Genomic DNA, 25,054 nt, shown 5'->3' with positions numbered 1-25,054 from the left:
CGCATACCTTAAGGCTGATTAGAATTTAATGCTAACCGCTGTATTAAATTTTCGGTTTCCTTTAAAGAAGAAGTCAGGCGGACTGGGTTGAATTTCAAACTTTATAACATCCAAAATAATTAAATCAGTGCCTTAATTAAAATGGATGGCTCCAGTGTCGTTGAATCTAATGATTTCTTAAATGATGCTTACCTAATGATTCAAATACAGCCAATGACTGATGGGACAGACTGACGGACAGATTGACGGACAGACTGACGGACAGATTGACGGACAGACTGACGGACAGACTGACGGACAGACTGATGGACAGACTGACGGACAGACTGACGGACAGACTGACGGACAGACAGACTGACGGACGGACAGAATGACGGACAGACTGACGGACAGACTGACGGACAGACTGGCGGACAGACTGACGGACAGACTGACGGACAGACTGACAGACAGACTGACGAACAGACTGACGGACAGACTGACGGACAGACTGATGAGCAGATTGAGTGCCTAATAGGGTTAACCGATTCTTTAAAGACTGATTTGGTAGAATGATTAAGACATCATATATTTGCCAAATCCAGGTCTAAATCAGATTTAATCATGCAAATACATAAAATTCATTGAATGCCTTCACATTACAGCACATAATGAGAGATTATGAATCGGAAAAATGTTGTTCAATCCATGCTTGTCTCAATTAATTAGTAACAAATATTGAATGATTCATATCATAGTAGGAGCCAACAAATATCAGCAACATGATACTAGCTACTTTAATATTATGATACATAAGTACACTATAGACATAAGTAAGGAAAAAAATAAAATAGTAATAATGTGCAGCTGAAGTAGCAAGAAAACAACAATTTTTATTCAAGTGAATGTATTTGTAAAAAGAGAGCTAAATAATAGCTAACTAGCATAGGTAAAGTATAAAATATACATATACTACAAGCTATAGCATAACTCGAAAGAGCTCGAAAAATAAAAAATAAAATTTTCGGCGCACACTAAGAAGAAGAAAAAAAAGTTATAAAGCCAAGCGCGCAGCTGTCAATGCAAGTTATTTTGCAAAGTCAATTTTAAATGTTAACAACACTTCTGTGCACTATATAAAGTACATCACGGGATTTTTTACGAGAAAAAATTATTTGAACGTGAAATTTGAAATTGAATTAAAAATTTTGTTTAGGATATACGATATTAAATCGAATAAAAAAGAGGAAATTTAATAAACTTTATTAATCAGTGAAAAATAGGATACAATATGTGGTTAAAGGCAACGGTAAGGATTTTGTCACATAAAAAATGAAAGTTTTATTATTTGTATTGAAACTCAACAAAAAATGTCGATTTTCTACTGCAATTATCAATCCATAAGTTCTCTGCCTTTACTTAACTGGAAATGCCAGAGGAGAAACAAATATAATTTGTAATTGTAATGCATTGTGGATTTACATTTAATGAAGTGTGTGGAAAAATTATAAATTCTACAAATCTTTTGTTTTTGAGACAATATTCTGCATTCATAAAAAGCTGATGAAACCTTGAAAGATTTTTATGAATTAATTTCTAGTGCAGAAATTTTATGAATTTTAAGGATTTGCAAAATTGGCTTAATAATGTTTTAAAATGTTACTAGTGACATAATATAGAGAGTTAGATCACTAGTTGACTTAACTCTAACTTCTATGAATGTGTCTTGTGTATTGTTCCTAAGGTTAAGTTATATTGTAGTTTTAACTATGAAATTTTGTGAATAAATATGCAACTAAGCATCAATGTACGGTAGAATTTGAACTTTAGACTGACTTTGAGCTTTCAATTCAATTTTGAATTGTAACTGAGTGGAACAGACTACGATTAGTATCTACACCCTAAAAATCGTGTAATAAACTCAACAAATTGTGGCAAGTTCCACAAATTTCCAAGTTTTTAACTAGACACAACCGTCAATTAATCGCAGTCTGGTCCTACTTGGGTATAATTCAAAATTATTATATTTCGAATTGAGATTTGAACCTTTCCATGTGCATTTTCAAGTTATTGTGATGCATTAACTTACTGTAAGGGATTAGTTCAAATCTGAGCTGCAAAATCTTCATATACTTCAAGTATAAACCTAGTGACACAAAGTAAGTGAAGTTATCAGTTTGAAATCCGTCTAAAATGTGAAATCCACATGCACTCAGATTGGCTTCCAAGCAGCTGCTCATTGAAGTATTGTGTTACCCGGGTTGATCAATACTGAGATTCTAGAGATCAATTCTTTCCAGTCTTGGTTTTAAAATTTGTCGAAATATTCGAAGAGTTCCATCTCGACCTCGATTCCAGTCTCAATCTTAAAAACTCTTCAAAACCGAGACTTCAGAAAACCCGTAATAACTACACCAACCCCAATTACTCCAGTTCACATTTCCAATATTGCATATTGCTCTTATGCAGCTTCAATTAAAAATTCACAATAATGCTAATAAATTCAAATTCACATTAAAATTGAAAAAAAAAATCCATTTCAAACTTCATCAAATGCTAATTACATAATCTTGGTAATGAAATATTTTTTAATACCAAGCTTGTACCATTCCGAAAGATAAGATTGAATACTGTGCATGCATTTCATTCATATTCATTGAATACAATAATGAACATCAAGTATAAATTAATTCTTCTGACTGCTTCCAATTCTCAACGATTAAATTCAACAATAGCAATTAACTCAACTAACCATATTGCATAAGTTCTGAAGCTTATTTTTGGTCACGAATCAAAATTTCTTTCACGGTCAATTTGCATTTCGTACACAAAAAAAGTTGGAACTTCCTCTTCTTTTATTAAATTCATTTTACTTTCATTATCCGATATATTAATTTTGAATTGCAATGTGAAATGTGTAAAAGAAAAAAGAAATGAAAATCACAAAACAATCATCGCTATTGAAAGCAGCATAGAGTCGATGGCACACACATTCGCAACAAAAATTGTGGAAAAACGAGGAAATAATTGCAATCCATTTGTAGATGAGATGTGAAATGAAAACGAGAGCTATTATTTAATACAACAAAGATTTATTTATTTTTATTATTTTTCATTTAAAGTGAGGGGACTCAAATGTATGGTTTGGGTAGACACAGATAGACAAGTGTATTAATTTGTGTCAAACAGTTGATGGCAATTAATCTCTGATTTCTACTTGATTTTGTGATGATTGAAAAGGAAAATATTAGAAAATAAGTATGGGATTTTAAGATTAAACTTTCATGCCCCGAGCAGTGCAATCGAGTCAATGGACACTGTTAAGTTGCAGCGTTGACGGCAAGTTGTAGAAGTGGTCTTATGACTCTGTGATGGACTTTTTGAAATATAATAGACTACAAATTGGTCTAATATCTCGATCGACACAAGATTTTCATGGCAGCCATATAGGTGGAAGTCATATAGAATGCAAATGATGGCTACATGGCATCCAAGCAGCAATTTTTTATAGTAATTATCATGAAAATTGGACACCATAAAGCTCTCAATTGGATGCCATATAGTTGAAATTTGGAAGCCATATATTTAGCAGCCACCTAAATGCCATGTATACTTGAATGCCGATCGAGTCTAATCCAAAAAAACAAGTTCATGCTACAAAAGATTCAAACTCTATCGATTTAATTAAAATTCGAGCAACTTACTTCAAAAGCTACATTTTGCAAGGCTTAATTCATGAATATTTGTTCTATCAGCAGTTATTGATGCTAATTAACAAAACTGCAGGGTTCAAATCCCAATTTATTTAAAAGATTTAACAAACAGTTTATTATTTTTTGTCAAAAACTACTAACCAAGCCACCTAAAGCTTCCTAGTATAATATCAATTTACCATTAACAATCATGTCTCACATTACAATCCTTTTGTGCTTCTTAAACTGCAAATAAATTCATGAATGTCCATTATATCACAATACATACAAAATGTCTATTATGCGATAATATGATCCTATAGACTCGCAAAACACTTTCGCTCTCATTCACAAAAACGAAATGTGTAGCAGTAGATGAAAGCAGAAGCAAGCAAAGTTCAATTGAATTAAAATCTCAACTAATTAATTCAATAAGCGTCGATGAACAGTTGCACTTGATGTCTATCTGTTTTTATTGAAAAGAAGTGAAATTTTTTTATCAAAAGTAATTTGTCATTCAACTGCTGCACTACCTTCCTATTATTTTCGCATTCGAAATTGCCACCTTCATGTTGGCATGGGGAGGTGGAAGGAGGTGAGCATAAAAAGCGACTCAGAGAAAGAAAGTTTACTTGCCTTTTTTCTCACATTGTTGTTAAAAATTTCTTCATTATGTGGAAAAATTGGATTGAATTTTTGAAGCAGCAGCGAATAATAAAGTCATTAATGCTGATACATATTACTTTCGCTTTCAAAATCGCTGCTGTTTTGTTTGCTTACTGCTGTGACCTTCGCAAGGTTTTTTCTTCTTCTTTCCTTTCCTCATCGTAGACTCTGTTGCTTATTTTAGATCTCGTTAGGTTTAATATGTATGAAAAATCTATTGGTTATGGGGTTTGTGAAGTAGTTATGTCGACTATATTGATGGGTTTAATATGCTTACGTTTAATATGAGCATGGGGTATCCTAATTACTTTGCTAATCATGCAGATCATTTTTTTCCATGACCTCCTATGGATGTCATCTAATTTTTGCTCTTTCGCTGACTCATGTGATATGTTGTCATCTATAAAGTAAAAAGATTGTAAACCATAAAGGCATGGGGTACCTCGACTATCGAGACATGGGGTACCTCTACCATCCAGACATGGGATATCTTTGCCACCCTGACATAGGGTATCTCCACGTCCCAGACATGGGGTATCTTAACCACTCAAACATGGAGAATCTAAACCACCCAGGCATGGGGTATCTATATGCACTTGTCCTTATACATGCTGTAATCCGCAAAAGTTCCAATCTGAACCCGAACAGCACAATCAATTGCTATGACGCATTTACACCACTGTGTTGATTGCAAGATATGAGGGTGACCTAACGGCTACTTAAAAGCTGATTTCGGGCTGTCTTTTGTCTGAAAAAAGAAATTAGCTGCATCGTGCTCTTCAGGGAGATTACTCAAGTTTCCAGCCAAGATCCAGCATTCTGTATATTTTGGAATTGACATTACCAATACCATCATTCACTAGACATCACTTACCAACTGCCCCCAAAATAAAATAATCGAGTGTGTGCTCCAAAATGAGTCTCTGAACTAAAATTATGCAAAAACGAGAAGGCAATGCCTTAAATGCTATTTTTTACTGTTGAAGAATTGCATTGCTCAATGATGAGAAATGTATCGTTGAAGATGAGCATTTTGTTGAGACTCAAAAGCATTTTTTTTTAATGTTTTTTTCTTCTTCTTTTTTTATTCATATTGAAAATAATGCCAAATGTGTTGTTAATGCTGCTTTTTAGCCTCATGTAAAATGTAAAGAAATTCTCACGCTCCTCAGTATGAATACAGCTTTTGTACCTTTATGAATAACAGCATCGGCATCATCATCATATGCATTATACGAATCTTAATCGTTTCTCATCACACCAATTTTATTATTATTAGATTTTTACTACAAGTGAAAGAGTTTAATGTACTTTAAGGTCTCAAAATGCAAATATTGAGAGACTCAATGTGAAATAAATAAATCTACATAATGTTATGAGATTGGACTAGCTCAGCATGATGAAATATTCTAATGGAATCTTGAAATATTTTCAAATTCATAAAATGGATAATAAGCTGCAAATAATTTTAATGAATGATTATCCTAATTAATTTTCATGACTTTTAATGAACGGCATTTAATTATTATTGTTTATTAAAGCCTCCCACTGGACTAATAAGCTTGAATGCTCTAATTACTTGACGATATTAAAAGACTATAAGCTTTTAATTAGGCAGTTATTTTCTAATTTTAGATTCATTCATGAAAATGTCATGAGTAAATTGATTCAGAGTAGGAAAAGTTTGGATATATCCAAGCTTAACTAGTAAATTGTTAAGCATTAGAATGAACACTTGCTTCTGGATAACATTAGTCGTTTCTGGAACTTGACGTATTAGCTTACTAACTTTGCTTGCCATACATATCAATTATGATCCATGGCTTCCCTCAGATGCCACCTAAAGTCAGTTCTATCGCTGACTTGCATCTGTCAATCACCAATTACCAAGTACAATGCTTTCTCTATCAACAGTCTCTTTCTTGGTATACAATTAGCTCAAAGTAACTTGACGTAGAATTGATAGATTTGTTAGTCAAATTAAAACCTGTCAAATCTGTGATCACGTTGACGTGAAACCCCTAATTTTCATCTATTCCACACTTCATGTGCTTTTTGGGTTGGGTTGTCAACTACCAAGTTCTAGGAATGATTATCCGCATTAGGTTGTCATTAATCATTCTTCAACTTGAAATTGTCTAAACGAATTATCCAGTTTAGGAAACAATTTACTGAATGTGGAAACTGTTTGCTTCTTTCTACCGGTTTAATAGGAAAAGCTACATTGAAATTGTCTTAGATAGTACCGGCTGGAACCGGCTCCGGTTGTGACCAGTTAAGAGTAGACCCGCCTACGTGCGAATTAGAAACGTGTGATTTATACATTTATGAATATTCAACAAAGTATCTCAAGCATCCAAGTGACTAAATGGGAAAAGTATTCGCCGACCATCGCTAGACCTGATTTAATGTATTCCAGAGTGATCAAGTTCACATTATGACTAGTTATTGGCAAGTTAATGTCTTATTGATGTCTTGTTCTAATGTAATTTTGTCTTCTCGGAATTTGATTCAAATCCAACTTTTGTTCCATTTTAATAGATGGATTATGTCTAAAATAACTTACAATTCCCAACTCAAAATTCAATTAAGCAACAAATGTTACATGCTGTCATGTTTCTATGTTCATTCAGATTCTAACCTTTAAAATTCTAATATTCTCCTTCCTCGTTCTTTAATTCATTCATTCCTCAAAATCCAATCTTCATCAATGACAAAACAGCATCAATTGTTCTTCTGAATTCTTATTTAGGTTCCTGATTCCTGATTCACAACACAGTCCCATTCTTTGCAAATGTTTTGTTGTTTTCAAGATATTGGTCAGATAGCAAAGCATCCAGTCAGATAGAGATCTTCCAAGTTCCATTCAAATGAAAACTTTTTTTTTCAATTTATTTAATTCCGCATTGATATTGCATATAAGCAATAAATAAAATACAAATAAAAATATGTATTTTTCCATTATATTATTTCAAAGACATATGATTCACGACTGGTTGAAATGAAGGAAAGAGCAAGTCACAGAATGGCAAGGAGATGTAAATAAAAAAAATATGCTTAGTTGAAGCCATTGTCTCTTCATTATTGTTATTACTTCTTTTTTAGGAACATAACGTCATAATATTATGCAACTAGTGTGTGAAGTTTTTAGATCTTAATTGTATAGCTTTATTAATTTGTTTCGAGGTCATAATATTTACACTTTTATTATGCTATTTTTTTTTTTTTTTTTTGACGAATTTTCAAGTGACATTTTCTCTGCATTCATTTTGTTCATTGTACTTTGACTTTGTGTGCATTTTTTTTTATTTTTTTGATGTCATGTGCCATTCCATTCTTTGCAAAAAAAATAAATAAATCTGCTAAACTTAAAATAGCTTTTTAAATGCTAATTAAATGAAGAAACGTTCGACCTCACATAAAGAAGACAGTGAGAAAAATGTGAACATTTTGGCATACAAAAGGAGGTTTTGCAAAATTTATGGGGAATAATTTGGGATTGTTCTTAAATGATGTATGTTTGTTATGTCATGGTTTGGGGTTTTCCAGTCTACAAGTCTTGGTTGCGGCATTTGCTTAATAAGTAACTTATTGTAGCCGAGCATAGGAACTATTTGGAACTTAGATTTCAATAAAATGCGTCAAATTTGACTCTGTTGATGGGTATGCGCTAAATAGCTTCTGTTCTGCATAAAGCAGCATGTCTCGGCATTGGGAACATTTCCCTTTGTCTGTTTCAGCTTGCTTTAAGTCTTTTAAGACTTTGATTGCATCTGAAACTGGCTCCTCTTTAGCTACCACTTAATGACTGGAATTCCTGGAACTTACCGGTATGCATTCCTAGTTGACTTTCTTGCTTCGCTGGAAGTACAGTTCAATAGTGATCCATAGCCTCGCTGGTTTCCGATTGTTTCAAATATCTAATTCAACATTGTCTCTGTCAACAGTTTCTTTGCATGAATTCTTTGGATGTCATTGTGATTTTCTGCCGTCTCCAAAGTCAAGCTTGTATAAAGAAGCTTCTACAAGCCTTTAGGAAAAAGCCGAATGGCTGTGTAGTTCACTTCACTGCTTTAAGCAGGAGTCAATCTGTCTTAGTAAACTACATTTTCCATGAACATCACTACCAAGCAATCCCCTCATAGTCTCAGAGTCAAATTACAGTTCTTCAGAAACTTTGAATAAATTTTTTCAATAAACACAAAACAAGAATACCTGCCGATACGTTGGAATTCCAAAAACAAAAATTTTTCCACTTGCACTTTCCATTCACCATTGAGAAGAGACAAAAGCGCATAGCTATTGCAAAATTCAACATGCAGTTCTTCAATTACATTTTTCTTTATGTTTATTGTTGCTTCTTCATCCACAGACATTTACCTTCTTCTTTAATCATCCTAACCAGTTAATGAAAATGACTGCAAAAATTTTTAATTTTTCTTCTTTGAATGCGAATGACTTGCTTCTTTTATTTCATGAAAAGGCTAAATTGATAAATATGAAATAGGCATAAAGGCAGCAAGTTGGTGAGGAAAGGTTAAAGTAAAAATAGAAGAAGCGTGATGTCATTGACGATAATGAGGAATGGCTTGAATGGATAATTTTTTTTTGATGTAATTTATATGATTAATTTAATGAGATATTCAGGCTGGCAATTACAGGAAGTAAATTTTCACTTCTTATTTTTATCCCTTTTGTATTCGAGGGAGGTTGCGAATTTTGTTGATTTTAAAGTGTGACTTCCTGTGGCAAATTGTGGGATAATTTGTTGGATGTTTAATTTGATTTAGATGATTGAGATCTTTTGGAGATGGAATGAGATTTGTGTGGCAGGAGGTTAACTAGTTAGTGATTCTATCTTAATTGTGAGTGCAAATCTGACACTTCTTTTGACTATTTGGCATTTAATATTGTCAAAATGATGACCAATTACTTGAATCACAATTAAACTAGCTTTTTGGACAGTTTTCTTCAACAGACTTGACTCTAGATTCCTTTAAAGTTAATATAATAGTAGAATAGTGAATGTAAAGTCTTCTAAGTGCTGTTATTTGCCGGAACAACACACTGTAGTCTACATAAAACCGCTACATCGTTGACAGCAATCCATGAGGGTTCCTTGATTGATTCGTGCAATACCTGCAGTTTTAGATGCACAGATCAGTAGTTATAGACTGTTCTTATTGTTCTTCGAAGGCTGTAGATCTGCATCTTCTGTCTACAAGTCTAAAATTTGGATGATGTCTTCATTTTGTAGACTTGATGAGATTTAAACTAGATTTTTCTATCTAAGCATGATTATCATAACCTTATTGACTAAAGAAGTATCCAATTAGACTATTAACTGATTTAATTCATTTCACTCACAGTCTACACATCTATTCCTGCCCATACACAACTAAATCTCCTCAAAATTAGTCCCTAATAAGATAAAAACTCTATTCTTGTCAACTACAAGATAGAAAAATAACATAAACTTACATGTATAAAGGTCAGATTGCCCGAAGTAAACAATAATGTCTGTCGTATCCTCGAATCTAAACATATTTATTATTTTTCTATGTTTTACCTTAGCGCTAGTACTAAGCAATAGTTTAGACAGCTCAAGCTAAAATATTTGCTTATTCCTGTGACTTTTGCACATAACTAATAGCTCTCTGACTTCATACCTTGAAGGCTTGAATATTCTTTTCATCAAACTACATCCATTGAAAAAAGTAACTGGAATAAAGACATAGAAAATGTTCAATCTCTTTTCTTATTTCCACATGAGGCAAATAAATATTTGTCTATAAAAAAGTATCGTTTTATTGAGAAGAAGTTTGAGTGAAGAAAAGCATCATGTATAGACGTACATAACGTTAGTATTATGACATTTTACATAATAAAACAAGTCTTTTCTTTTTGCACGATGCTTATTTCTTCTGAAAGCAGTAAAGATTTTTTTTTTCTTTCGCCACAATATTGTATTACGAATGGAATGACTGAATGACGATGTTACTAAAAACAGACACAACGTCTCAATCGAATATTTCTTTTTTTTATTACATTACAAATGACCATTAACGTATATTTTGGGCTCTAAATGTTGATAATCTTATGAGAAAATGCACTTTTTACTCATTAGGGAGTTGTGCTGTAATGATGTTTGGTTTGGTTGAGCATATTTACCTTTTTTGCTTTTTTGGCTAGTGTTTTTAATGTGAATTTAATTTGTTGCTATAGGTTTAGTCTTTATTTAGTCCTTAGTGATATTTTCCTTTAGATTTAGCCTTTATTTGTCCTTTAATTGCTTTCTTTTAAGAGAATTTCTAATTTAACAAATTGATTTTGCGTCAAAAACTTCGGAAGTTCAATTTTGAACTTTGGATTGAATTTTAATTTGAATTTTGGATTTTTGTTACTTTTTGAATTCTGAATTTCCGTTAATTCACTTTAGACTTAAATTTGAATTTTTAAAACAAAAAATGAATTCTATTGGCTGTAAAGCAGCTTCATGAGCCATTAGCTTGGCCAAAGTTGAATGGTTAAGACTCTAGCAACATTGCAGAATCTAGAGAACTGAATCCCGTCTTTCCTATCAATAGAAAACCTCACAAATGATCAAACCCCACAAGAAACTCTTTAAAAAAATCTTTATTTTGATTTACCCAAACAGAAATCAGACGTGAAAAACACGTTAAGTCATTTCCATTACACCGACTATAAAGTATCAGAGTGAAAGTAAATTTTATAGCACAAAATTATCTAATTTTACATCAAAAACAAAAAATTAAAGAAAAGCACTTTTCATGATCATAAAGAAATGCTTTCTTATTACAACACACAGTCTGTACATAATGCAATCAAAGTCTGACCAATATTGTGTTTTAACATCGGAACTATAACACTCGAGTTGTAATTTATTTTCAATTTCAGCATTATGCAATGGAAAATTATTATTATCGATAATGTGTACGGCATTGAACACGCCTACCATGCTCGAAATAAAATCCATTGTCTATTGTACCTTAAATGTTGTGTAGACATTTAAGAAAAATTATTCCGGAACGATTCACATCTAAATTGTGCCTCAATTTCAATTCCATGGTCAAGTTTACGTGATTTTTTTTTCTTCACTTTCTTTTCAATTCAAAACTTTTTTTTCCCATCCATCCACAATTGTGACTGTGATGAAATTGAAATATTATTTCATAATAATTTCGCATCAATGCATGATGACGACACACAATGCCTACATGTAATGAACTTTAATAAAGAAATTGATACTGCAATCTTTACTGGATGTAATTTTTTTCACATTTTTCAATTGTTTCTGTTGTTGCCATTGTTGACATCTTGAAAATAGTCTCTTTTTATATCGCTTTACGACAGCTTTATGATTTGATTCAACGAGTTGAATAAGAAGAAGAAAGAGTTTATAAATTAAAAAAATGAACAAAATAAAAACAATGAGCTAATAAAAAAGAAATAAAGTTAGAGAAACAACAAGCAAAGTTGAATTCAATTGGGTCACTTTGTGAGTGTTGTCTAACATGTAGATGGGTAGAGGCAGCTGTTGCTTGACACTTTGTGATGAGTTGAGCATTGTGCTGAACAAACGTGTGGTGTCTGAGTTGAATGGAATCTGGGGTATTGAGCTCATATATAGAGTAATCTGTCAAATCGAGAATAAAGTCTTTGTGACCGAGTTGGCTAGGCAACAGATCAGATATCTCTATGATTAAATCTTTCGTGAGATCAGTGACCGATCTCTCAATAGCGACAGTAATATCTTGAACTCTTTATTTGAAGAAAAGTTATTGATAGGAATTGAACACACGATCTAAAAGAAGCAGGTTATATATTTGTCAACACAATACTGAGTAGCCTGGTCACTTAGCCATGAATAACCTTTACAATTGTACTGACAGATTCAATTGCACATGACTGAATACTGCAGACTCCGGTTTCTATGCTAAACTGTTGGCTAAACTGGAGATTATGACTACAATATAACTTAAGACAGTCAACTCCGACTTTAGTAGAAGTCGGGCTGACCCTATAGTCATCTAATTTTGCAAAATTCTAGTCAGCTCAGAGCTCTGGCTTAGAAAATTGCCGAAAAATTGACTCTAGAATCAATTCTAGTCCGATATCACGGTCTCATTCATAATTTAAGCTTTTTATTCAGCAATTTACTGCACTAAAGTTCACAGTTGACAAGATTCAATTTTGAAGACAATGATGGCTTTTACACAAACCTTCCAACTTTGCTAAACATTAAATTCTAAGAAAACACATCACTTCCACCCAACCCCCAAAATCAAACAGTTAAACTCTATTAAGCAATTGCAATCTTATAAATAGTGCCGAAAACTCGACACAAAACAAAATTGTCAAAACAAATTTTTTTGTGTGCTAATTTGCAAATCGAAATGGATATAAAAATATTTGGAATGACTTTCGCATGCTCATTTCAGCATGCATTTGAGGTTAAGTAAAGTGTAAAATTAGTTGTAAATTAAGCTAATTAATTGGACATACGCAAAAAAGTGTCTTTGCATCGCTTCGCTTCACATGCATTGTCTCTTTTTTTTTGTTGATTTATCATGCACAGAGTAGAATTGCCATTGGATTTATTTAAAGTTCAACAAGTTTTTCTTTTTATATGCATATTGCGTGTCGAATAGCTGTAAGCTTAACGTTGCATTAATTTTATATGTCTCATTCATTAATCACGATCGTAACAGTTTTGTTTTCATTACTTAAGGATTGAAAGTAACTCTCTCACGCAGTAACCATAAGTTCTTATCATAATCACACATATTTTCACTTCACGTACACAGTTTATTAATCTATGAAATGGAATCGATATTTGTTATATAAATAAAAAGTTTGCAGCACATATATGCAATCAATGAGTCATTATTTATAGTTTCTGTCGATTGCAATTTGCGGCGACAATTTGAAATCATTTATTCATAATGGTTAGGTTTATAAAAATGCAGTTTAAAAGGTATGTGCGTAGGCTATAATGGCAATTGAAACTAATAATAAATTCAGAAAATGATTGAAGTTATGAAGCTTTTTTGCTCTTTTGAGTTGGACTGATTGAAGTGAATGGGATTGATTAATAATTTAAAATTGATCTAGATTGTGGCTTATTTTCTTCTTCTTGGAAATGCATTAAGTGACCTTCTGAATGGATTGTTAGTATATTATGTGGCCTTGCTGGTCGGGAGTGCCTTAAAAGTTTGAAGTTTGTCCTAGTTATGTTCAATGTCATGAACAATGGGTAAATCCTTGTCATATCAACAAAATTCTATCTAATGATTGAGAGATTGGCATTTGGTGGGAATCAAACTTAAATCCTGACGTGAATGGTCAGTTCACAGACTATAGACTATTAGGCCGAAGAGGCCTAACTCTTCTACAGGCAGATTAGCCTAAATTTGATTTGATTAACGAAGTTTCTTGGCTTTATTCTAGTAACATCCTTTAGTATTCCTATGTTTTAACCAAGAAAGTAGCTCAGAAAGCTAATATTTACTTACTTCGTTGGTTGGACAGATCAATTGTGATCCACGACCTCCCAAAGTTGACGCATGAAGCAGACTCTATCTCTGCCAATCTTCAATACTAAATACAACAATATCTCTATCAAAAGCTTCCTTTTAAGAGTTCCTTGGTCGTCCACAAGCTAATGAATATTACAATTATCAAGAATTTAGCCTAAAATTTCTAAAAAGCTTCAAAAATCAAATTCTTTAATGTTTCTATAGAGCTGTCTTCAGACGTTCTACAAACGCGGCAATGAGCCCTCGTGTACCTTAGCCAAGGAAGTCAGCAAGTAAATAAATGTTTCAATGCTTGACGACGAGTCGAAGATACTTCAATCTATACAGTCGAAAGAATTTGATTACTTTCTAACAGAGTTTGAAGCCGATTTGGTCATTAAATATAAAAATCTACTCAAGTCGACTCGATTCCATATTAAATTCGAGTTAACTGCAACTTCTGCTTACTAAAACCACAACATTCACGAAAAACCAATCCATACCCAATTGCAACAAAGTAATAAATCCAATCGAAACATCCAGACAGTCTCACGCTTACCTAGACTGCAAAATTATTGCTAAATATGCAGCACAAAAAAACAATAATTTATTTCACTCCCAAAAAAAGTCTTATAGCCTTCATAATAGAAATTACTTATTTCTGCAAACTGCAACCACGACATCACACAAAATAAAAGAGTGCTTGTTAAGTAACGCCGAAGAAATGTCCAATTTGGGAGGGTTTTGAGGCTTGCTTCATCATTATAGAATTGAAGTTATTTTCTCATTCATCAAAATATTTCATAATGAAATTATGAAATTAATCAGACGAGCAACTTACTCACGACAATGTCCGTGCTATGTAAAGTATGTGAAGTCATAAGAGGGCATGAACGGGGCTGCTACTTGAATTGAAAAATATCCGGGAAAATCCAAAATAAATTGCGTGCAAATTTCAACTGTAAAATGTATCGGAAAATCTTATCACGTACTGCATATTATGAAGACATTATGGTTGCATAACATCAAATACCTTAAAAATCAAATTGGCCAGCTAATGAGTCAAGACACGTTAGTTCACCTGCTTATATTGAAATCAATCAAAAATCAAACATAAATAGCATGTCGTTTTGTAGAGTTAAAAATTAAGTCATGTGTCGCTATAAATCTGTAAGTGACAACTATTAATTTACTTTACATAATCGTATTTATTACAAACATTAACCTATTTAATATAGCGGAACCAAACATGTTGAGTAAAAAAAAATTATTGTTTGTCTTCACCTTTGTCATTGCATTGTTGCAGACACAACAGCTCCAATTTTATTATAATTCTTTCCTTTTGAACTTCTGTTTTGGAGTTCCTTTGGGGGGATTTCAATGGAATTTCATGGAATGGTATTATTAGCTGGTGAGGAGTTCAGAGTTGGGTTGCTAGGATGCTGAAGATTTTAAGTGAAATTATGACTTATTTACTTCTTACTTCCTTGGCGAAGACACAATTAGAGTTTGTCTAAAGCTTTATCTATCTTTAAATAACTGTGACTTGAAATGGATTCTAAGTTATGACTTGAATCTACTAGAAGTAATATAATGGTTCGGAACTTCCACCGTTCCTCTAAATGAGTACTGTTAAAACTGTGTACCATCGAAATGTTTTGGGAATGCCATAAATTTCATGTCGTGTGCTGTTTTGGTCGTTGCTTACCTCTAAGGTACACAAGAAAGTTTGGGCAGCACTAATCTTGTCGACAAAGCTCAATTAAACCAATTTAAGCTTGTATCATATCGACATCGTGTCAGATCCATACCATATGCACAGTATCCAGCCTGAACTAAGTCAGACTGTTCAGTACTCTCAGCCAAAAGAACGTCCTTTAGGTCCTTAGCCTTTCTAAACATACACAGATATTCGTTAACCTCAGTGCTCTCCCTAATCATAGTAAATAAAGTCAATTGGAGTGCAGTTACTTGTAATCTAAATTTCACACAAGAGCATGATTCCAGAAGTAAGGAAGTAATAAGAATCAATGTATAGTCAATACCGTTCCCGAAAAGCACATGTGGGGTTAATTGATCAAAAATCCGTCCCAAGAACGTCGTGATTCTGGTATGGTGCCGGACTTATATCGAATTCAACACCAAGTAAGAGTTATGCCGGTCAAGATCCGAATTTAAAATGTAACTTGTGCAATTCAACCTTAGATCAACCCTGCCTGTTCAGAGTTCAATGTACATATACATTATGATTACTTACATAACAATCATAGTAAAAAAGTGCATTGTGCATGACATACATTGAATCTTTTTCTCTGTGAGACTCTCAATGAAGCAAACTTTCATTTTCATTTGTGAATTTTTCTCTTCTCTTCGTCTAGCATGCTTAAAATGAAGCTTTAAGCTAGCAACAACAACAATGTGTTAAGTTTTGCGTGAATGTGCTCTGCTTATAATAGCCATATTAGCGGAGAAGTTTGATGTGATATCACATTGTAAGCATAGCAATGAATGAAAACATCAAAATTGCTGAGATTTTTTTTATTTCTGTATGAACGCATCGATGATGTTAATATGACATTGTCTGCATTTATTTGTGAGAATTTAATGATAATTTTCAACTCGGCATTTTACAGCTTGTTGGAATAAAAGGCAGCGATTGTTGATGAATTTTCTACTTTTTACATTAACAGCTACAAAATAGTCATTTTGTTGTAATTCTGCAAATTTATGAGAATGTTGGAACTGATTTTTTAAAAATTTTATTTTGGGAATGTTTTGACAAAATTTGTCCATTTTTGAAATTCGGTGAATTTTCTATTGTCTCAATTGGAATTTTATTTCGTTGATGCATAACTTTTGGGTGAAATTCATTATTTTTGTGGCATATAATAGCTGAAATATTCTGTTGTCTATTTTGTCATTGCTGACTTTTCTCATGAACATTTTTTGGAAATTATTTTGAAAATATTGCAAATGAATTAATTCGTGGAATGTGGTGAGATATTAAGGCATCTGTAATATCAACTATATAGTCAGTTGTATTTAAGAGTTAGCTCCAAGACAGCTTTTAGGAAAGGAATTTGCTTGTGTAACACACTGATGCAGATGATAACCTACATATCTCATTAGGGTATCCACGATACTTTTTGATATTTTGACGCAGACCTCGAAGTCTAGTCGAAGCCGACTTGTTTTGAGTCGAGTCAAGTCGAGCAGAGTTAATTTAAGTCGACTTTAAGTGTATCGACTTCGAGCTCTGTTTTGACGTTAACATTGTTGCTTGACTGCCAATTACGGGTGCTCCATCTATGTACCGCGGCTTAATAAGGTTCAAAATAGATTCCACATTAGCTATGTCAAGCTTAGCCATCATTCCAATTTACTGGTTACACACATTTCTGGCTGAACAGTTTGTTTTGATTCACTGCTCTTTAAGATGAAGTCTATAGCTGTCTTCAACATTTAAAACCGATTTCCGATTACTAATATAAGGTTTAATACAGTTTCCATCAATATCCTAGTAAAGCACGTGGGATAGAACTGTCCAAAATCTAGCGACAAGCCTGTATGACTATGATCTAAGACCGAATTCGGTGAAAACCAGTCACAGATCAAACTGACACCAGCCTGTGTCGAATTATTCACTTTTCTGCCTTCCAGGAGCTTTTTATGATTGAACTGTTGTAAATCAAAAGGTCACCACTGCTCTGAACTCATTTAATTCCCACAAAAACCCCAGTTCAATCGAATTTCATCATTATATGACTCAGTACCCACAATTTATGCAACATTCAATCCTCATAAAAAAAATTTATAATTTAATTCATCGAATAGCTTTTTAATTACGACCAGGGTTGTTAAAAGCAGAATCTGGTGTGTTTTGAAAATGTGTCACAGGTAAAAATGTGTGGATATGTGTGGAAAATGTGTGAATATCCACACATATCCACACATTTCCACACATATCCACACATTTTTCCCTGTCACACATGAAATATGTGACATATGTGTACACATTCTGTAAAACAGAATATGTTGTAACAACCCTGATTACGACAACAATAAAAATTCGATATCATATCCTGTAGACAACAGCTGTAAAACATTTTCATAATTTGTAATAAATATTTACCGCTCTAATTTATTGACTGTAGCTACATATAATGATGCATGGCGACTCGTTGTTTACAATATCATTTTAAATGTTCTGATAAATTCCATTCTAAATGCTTGCATAAAATAGGAAGCGAAATATTAGATCAATTATGGTTATAATTCCTAGTATCCAATTTATAATTGGTATACTCAATTACGGTATGGAATTCATAAAAACTGTCCGGAGCTAATGATTTGAAGTTCAAATTAATTTGGGATTGATGGAAGAAACGGTATGTAATTTTAAGGGGATTCTAATGCTCTGACGCATGAGTTGGACAAGAATTGTTGGGGGTCTTCGGTTTAAATAAAGTTGGTTTTGGTAAATTTTCATAGACGATTCAAAATTGAACTAAAATTTGGCTTGGTAAATAGAAATTGTTCAATTTATTTAAGAATTTTCAATAATAAATCAATTTATCAAACCAACACCAAAATTAAACATTTAAATGCAAATTACTCAATTTATTCGAGATTTTTATGAAAAAATCCAATTATTCAAACCATAGACCCCCATCAACTTCATCAAGTCCGATCAAATTTCCCAATTTTCATAAAAGATTCAAAATTCAACGATAATTTTGAACTTAAATTGGAAATTACTCAATTTATTCAAGATTTTTCAACAAAAACCAAATTATTCAAACCATAGACCCCCCTCAATTTCACCAAAATAAATTAAATTTGTCAAATTTTCATAAAATATTCAACATTTAACGGAAATTTGACATTCAAAATGGAAATTACTCAAGTTAGTTCCGATTTTTCAACAAAAACCTTATTATTCAAACCACAGACCCCCCATTCTTCATTTCATTCAATTCAAAAAAAGCAATAAACTGAAGGATGTAAGAAGTTCACGAAATGAAAATTAAACTTGCATATTCCTACCATTTAATTCCAATAAACAACCTCTCGATTATACCATCAATATTTCCTAGGTACAAAAATCATGTACTTTAAAGAAGCCTTATTGAAGACTTGATGTAAAAAAAAAAAAAATTATGAGTGGTAAAATAACATTAAGAGTTGAAAAAGTGAAGGTCATGTATCAACATATACTGAATATAACTTCACCTTATTGTTACAATGTGTATCGTCGTCTCATGATCTATCAATTTTTTTGCATTCACATCGATGAATGGCATGCATATGAGGCTGAGCATTCAAAAGGGCAATTTTCACAATTTTTTATCCTTTACAAGTCGAACGATGTAAAGATCATTAAAATGTACATATGGATACACACCCAAGGATGGATGTCTGTGGTGTCCATTGCACGCACCATGAATTTATGTTCATGCTTTTTATGCTGAATGGATCTATTTACCAATAAATACCATAATGTTGTGTATGACTCATAAGATGAATCAGCATTAGGCCAAGTACGACCTCGAAATTTATTTCTCATTTCTAAATACCGTCCAGATGTTGTGGCTAGATCTTTGCCGGATTTGAATTTTTTTCTCATGTCTGTTGATTGCCCAACTGGATTTACAACAATATAAACTCCAATTTTTATCGCGTGGTAGAATTAAACAATGTGATTTACACAGAATATTCAGCATGTAGCCTAATAAAGTTGAATTAAATTGAATTTTTTGCTATTAAGCATCGCATTGATCACTTCCACAATAATGAGTGGTGTCTGGGAACCTTTTTTTGAAATTCATGTGCTAATGGAGTGGGCTGTATGAACAAATGAATGGATTTAAAGTGCACAGATCCAATTAAAATCAGTGCTTTATTTCCTCAAACTACATGCTTTATACTATAATTAACGTAAACATGTCATGTATAATAGAACAGTAAGTTTTTGGCAAACAACAGCTTAATTGATTGCTGATTCAGAAGAAAGCTATGTGTCTGTGTTGTGGCATGTACTGTGTTAAGGCATGAACACTATTGCGTGGCATGAACAGTCATAACTATTATAATATTTGTGTTTAATTTATCAAAACACCTTAAAGCTGCTAATAAGCTTAATAATAATTAGAAGTTGTAATGTTGAAGTAATTCCAATTTTTAATCTCGATTTTGGGATTAATTTGTTTAAAATGCAAGGTTGGCTTTGGTGAAAATTGGATCCAATTTGTTAAACTTGTAATGATTTTATTGTGAACTTGAGGTGCAATTTGATGACAGATTGGAATTTTTTGCAATTTTTAGCATGTACTTAAAGTTACTTACTTCGCTATAGATCAATTGCGATTCATGGCCTCCCTATTTTAGCTTGTTAGCTTGTAGGTCATATTTTTTAAGGACATGCTGGTGTAATGGATGTGATTGACAGTGGTTTAGAAAGACAAATTGGGATGAAATTGAGAATAGTTTGGGACGAGGTCTTAGGTGGAGTTGATTTTCCGGATATTAGGTGTAGGTTAACCATACAATTTGTGTCCATGTATTGTTCGAAAGATCTCTCCTGAACATCATAATGTGGTAAATTTACAAATGACAGTCAAAAAGTCTTAAATTGACGTCCCTAAGCAGCCGTTGGGACACTTTCACGCATTGGCATCAACACGACGATATTGCGATGACCTAGCGACTGCACTGTGCTGCTTTGGTCAGCTTGATACCGAATTAACACTAGATTTGATTCAACATCAGCCAGTGGTGTTCTAGTGACTAAACTGTGCTGTTTAGGTCAGTTTGATGCTCTAATTTTAAACTAAATTTGATTCAACATCATTTGCAGGCTAATGTTGGTCGACTATTGATCATCTGGAAGGTTTAGTGATGTTTGAGCGAATAGTATCTGTTGGGAATTGAACCCACGACCTAGTGAATTATCTAAAGCTCCATATTTTGGATCTATTGAGCAACCAATCGGCTACAGAGCCTCTTATTCTTCTTTGATGTCTTCTACTTAATATTCATAACTACCTAAGCTTCAGCGCAGTCCTGACATCACTAAATGATTGAAAAATCATGAAATTTAACAAAACATCCAATCAAATTCAATAAAATCCACCCCAATTTCTCAAAACTTTGACCCAACCTCAAAATAATCTAAAAATATCCCATTTAAGAAATTAACAATTCTCCATTATCTAAATCCACGCTAATCAATCAAAAGAGCAAACCAATTTACCAGCTACCTAAACAATAGGAATTCATAAAGCATTTGCTGCTATGTAAAATATGCGTCAAAAAAAAATTGTGAAATATTCCTAAACTTACGTGCTTGGCAGCAGTTATTAAAAAATAACTTTGAATTCTTCATGACACGCTTTAAAGTCTTGACATTTGCATGAGTTTCAAAACATGCTGCTTAAAAATTAATAAAATTTTTCTATTAAACCTAAACATTTTTTCATCTACAGATTCCTCTAGCACTTCTAGTTCTCTTCGTACTTTCAACCGATGCACAAACACGAAAAGTCAGACTGCGTCAACGTCCAGTGCAAATTGAAAGTGCTGAAGAAGAAAACAGTGAAGAACTTGGCGGTCAAGTCATTCAATATTATCGTCCACAAGCCAAACAAGATGATGCCCAAGAATTAGTCTATGTAAGCGAAGAAGAATACCGTAATATTTATGCACAGCAGCAGCAACAACAACAACAGCAACAACAACAAAAACCACGTGACTATAGACCAGCACTCACAACAGTCCGTCCATTGCCAAGAGCAAATCATTCACCAACAACTTTAGCGCCAAGAACAAAGATTAATGAAGAAAAGGCAGCACCAGTACAGACAATCAGAAACTACAATAAAGTTAATGATGATGGTTCATTCACATTTGGTAAATAAGACATGATTTTTCATGTAATTTATAAATAATAATTTTTTAAAATTAATTATATACAGGTTATGAAGCAGCTGATGGAAGTTTCAAGGAGGAAACACGCGGTACCGACTGTGTTGTACGCGGAAAATATGGATATGTCGATCCTGATGTAAGTTTAACTTAATTATGTTTTGATGAATTGAAAATTAATGACTTTACATACAGGGCAACAAACGTGAATTTACTTACGTCAGTGGAAATCCATGTGATCCAAACAATCCAGATGGTGAGGAAGAGGAAGAACAAAATAACCGATCAGAAGAACAAGACGAAAATATACCACAAAATTATCCAAAGAGACCAGTAGCTGTTCAACCACGTCCACGTCCAACACCATCACCAACAACACGTGCTCCAACGACAGTCTTCCAAAACCGTTACAATGCACCAGAAGAGGAAGAGGAACCAGCAATTCAATATGCACAAATTCCAAAAACATCACCACGACCAGCATATGCTCAACCAACACAACGACCACGTGTTCAGGTAATTCATACTACACCGGTACCACAACCACAACAGCAACAACAGTCATTCAATTATGCCTCACCCACACCATCAGTAAATATAACACCAAAACCAGCTTATAAGATTCAGAACAATGTATTGTCCCTTCAGCAGACTCAAGAACCAGCAACAACTTATCGTCCACACACCGTGTCAATTGTTACACCAAAGCCAGCCATTCAAACAACAGCTTCCGGTTACATCCCATCGAAGAGTGTCACATTCGGTCATCAAGCAGCTAATGCAAATCGTCAACAACTCGACTTTGATGCTGAATTCAAGAAATTTACCCAAGAAACAGGCTTCAAACCAATTACATCACCACCAGTGACGCAATCAACAAAGTCTGTTAAGATTCAACCATCAGGTCAAGCAGGAACAACATCAAATCCAATTTATCAAACACAATTGGTATATAATCCATCAAATGGCCAGTATGATTCAGCTTTATATCAAACAATTCCACAAACCGATGGAGATTTCTCATTAAATCAAAGAATTCAACCATATGTCCAACAATATCAAATTCCACAGAGTGCACCAGTACCACAAGCTGTCTATCGTCCACAACAAGTTCAACAGCATCAGCAAGTCGCACAGCCACATCATCAGGCTCAACAGCAACAACAACAACAACAACCTCAAATTCCACAACAAGTCTATCAAAAGCAACAAAATGAATTGCAATTTGTCAATTCACAGCAGTTATTCGCACAACAATTGCAAATGCAACAAACACAATTGCAACGTGATCGTATTGAGGCAGCAAAGAAGCATCAATCACATAGATTTCAATTACAAAATGCTGAACCATCACCAATAATTCGTGGACAAAATGGACAACAATATTATTACCTTCAACCATCAGCACAAGGTAGTGGACAAATTGATGCATTCTTACGAGGACATAATTTAGAATATTAAGTATTCATTGACAGCATGAATTGCCATTTTACTTAATTTATATAGTCAATGATGAGAAAAAATGTTTTTTTATTGCATAATTTTAAATTTTCACATTTTCATTTGTTGAGACTTGATTTTCATGATTTTTATAGATATGGATGGATGATAAGAATACTGCATGATATTTTTTTCTTAAACTTAAAATTGCATTTTTTATGGATGGAGTCTGTCATTTCATAACGAAAAAACATTTGTTGGGGTGGGGATAGAAATTAATGGATAATCAGTTTTGTGATGGGAGATATCGAGTGACATTGGGGAGGGTGTGGTGGACATAATACATAATTGGAACCGCAGAGTTCGAAAGTGACTCGAGTTTTGTATTGAATAGTCGACTAGACTTCATGCAAAATTCGAGTATACTTTAAGATCTTTTTGTAAATTTCCGAACAGCACAAGTCAGTCAATCCGAAATCCGGTCCATTTGGTTGGCGGAGATTCTGGAATTTTGCCGGATTTAAACCAACGAAATTTGGCACATAGTCGGAGTCACATTGACTTAGGGTTGAAATTAAACCAACAGAATTTGGCATCAAATCAGAGTCATATCGTCCTGGGTGGGATTTAAATTAACCAAATTCCGCATCAAGGCGCAGTCATCAGCCTGGGCTGGTTTTATACAAACCGAATTCAGTACCAAGTCAGGGTCACATCGGTCTTTTGTTGAATTTTTGATAGATTAGACCGATTCGTGATATTGAGGGCTATGTCTTTGTCAGCATAATGATGAATACTATCTAACATGTTGACATTATGTTTGAAATCAAGTCAGATTTGCTCGACAGATCAGAATTATCAATTCAGTTAGCCTTAAGCAACTGACATTAAGTCCTTCATGTTAGTAAATCTTTCAGAAAATGTATAATTATGAATATACAGATTCCGAGTGAGATTCGAACCCACGTCATACGATTTACAGTCGCATTCTCTTACCTACTGAACTATCTAGGGTTATTCGACTTTATGACAATTTGTCATACTTAATTATTCAATATTCTGTGTTTCTTTTACTTATTGCACTTCCATTGAGACGCAGGCTACTACTACTTGACTTCCAGACGATGAGTGTATCTTAGTACTATTTGAGTCAGTCTGCTTATAATCTGCTTATAGTCTGTTAGGGTATTCCTACAATTCAAATTACATCAATTCCAAATTGAACAAATGGAAACAGATTCCGATAAGTAGTCATTCATACTAGCTTAATCGTGCTGCTCGGTCCATCATGACTCACGTCTGGTCACGCCTAAGCTCATAATTGATTATCCTTTAGTTTATTGTCTCGACATCTCGACTAAAGCGAGATTCTCTGATTAACCATCGACCTTAAAATAACTCACCTTATTCCTTAATATATTTTTTTTTATGTCTTCATTTGTCTGTTTTTTTAATATTTTTATTTTATTTTATTACCAAAATAATTGTACATAAAAATAAAAAAATACCAATCCTTATGTTATAATGAATACTATTTAATATCAAATCTACTATACATTAATAATAATAAAGTAATGAGATGTTACCGAACGATGATGATTATTTTATTTTTTTTTTTTATACACAAATTGATGATGTTCACTTTTATCTTCGAAAAAAAAAAATATGAAAACGGAAATAAAAATTAAAAATTTATAAAAAAAATTAAAATTGCTTCTTTTGTTTGAGTCATTGTGATGCTATTAAACGGTGCTTAATTGGATGAATGAAAATTGTTATTGCAACTTTACAGCTTCGATTTGCTTTCCTGCTCTC

The 25,054-nt window shown here is 33.3% G+C and overlaps 1 protein-coding gene across 5 annotated transcripts; it reads left to right on the top strand.

Moving 5' to 3' along the window:
- Positions 1 to 1,135: 1,135 nt before the first annotated feature.
- On the top strand, positions 1,136 to 24,848 carry LOC139091677 (putative mediator of RNA polymerase II transcription subunit 8). 5 transcript variants are annotated; one of them, XM_070641824.1, is made up of 5 exons: positions 1,136 to 1,288; positions 21,361 to 21,784; positions 21,850 to 21,938; positions 21,995 to 22,315; positions 22,451 to 24,848. In XM_070641824.1, exons 1-5 carry the CDS (start codon positions 1,271 to 1,273, stop codon positions 23,258 to 23,260), a joined length of 1,662 nt encoding a protein of 553 aa, XP_070497925.1. In that variant the 5' UTR covers positions 1,136 to 1,270; the 3' UTR covers positions 23,261 to 24,848. The 5 variants fall into 5 exon arrangements, with proteins under 5 accessions (XP_070497925.1, XP_070497924.1, XP_070497923.1 ...); XM_070641823.1 differs by having other exon boundaries at positions 22,448 to 24,848; XM_070641822.1 differs by having other exon boundaries at positions 21,995 to 22,390.
- Positions 24,849 to 25,054: the final 206 nt, after the last annotated feature.

The sequence above is a fragment of the Chironomus tepperi genome, unplaced genomic scaffold (genome assembly GCF_022539635.2).
Source record: "Chironomus tepperi strain 1889 unplaced genomic scaffold, CSIRO-AGI_Ctep_v1 contig_257, whole genome shotgun sequence".
In the NCBI taxonomy this organism is placed as follows: Eukaryota; Metazoa; Arthropoda; class Insecta; order Diptera; family Chironomidae; genus Chironomus; species Chironomus tepperi.
Note: the sequence above shows the minus strand (reverse complement) of the source record. Positions and strands in the feature narration are given on the sequence as shown.

Excerpts from the sequence above, each read along its gene's own strand:
- LOC139091677 (XM_070641820.1), top strand. Across the intron at positions 21,785-21,849 it reads TGATGGTTCATTCACATTTG|GTTATGAAGCAGCTGATGGA; the intron begins GTAAATAAGACA and ends AATTATATACAG. Across the intron at positions 21,939-21,994 it reads ATGGATATGTCGATCCTGAT|GGCAACAAACGTGAATTTAC; the intron begins GTAAGTTTAACT and ends CTTTACATACAG.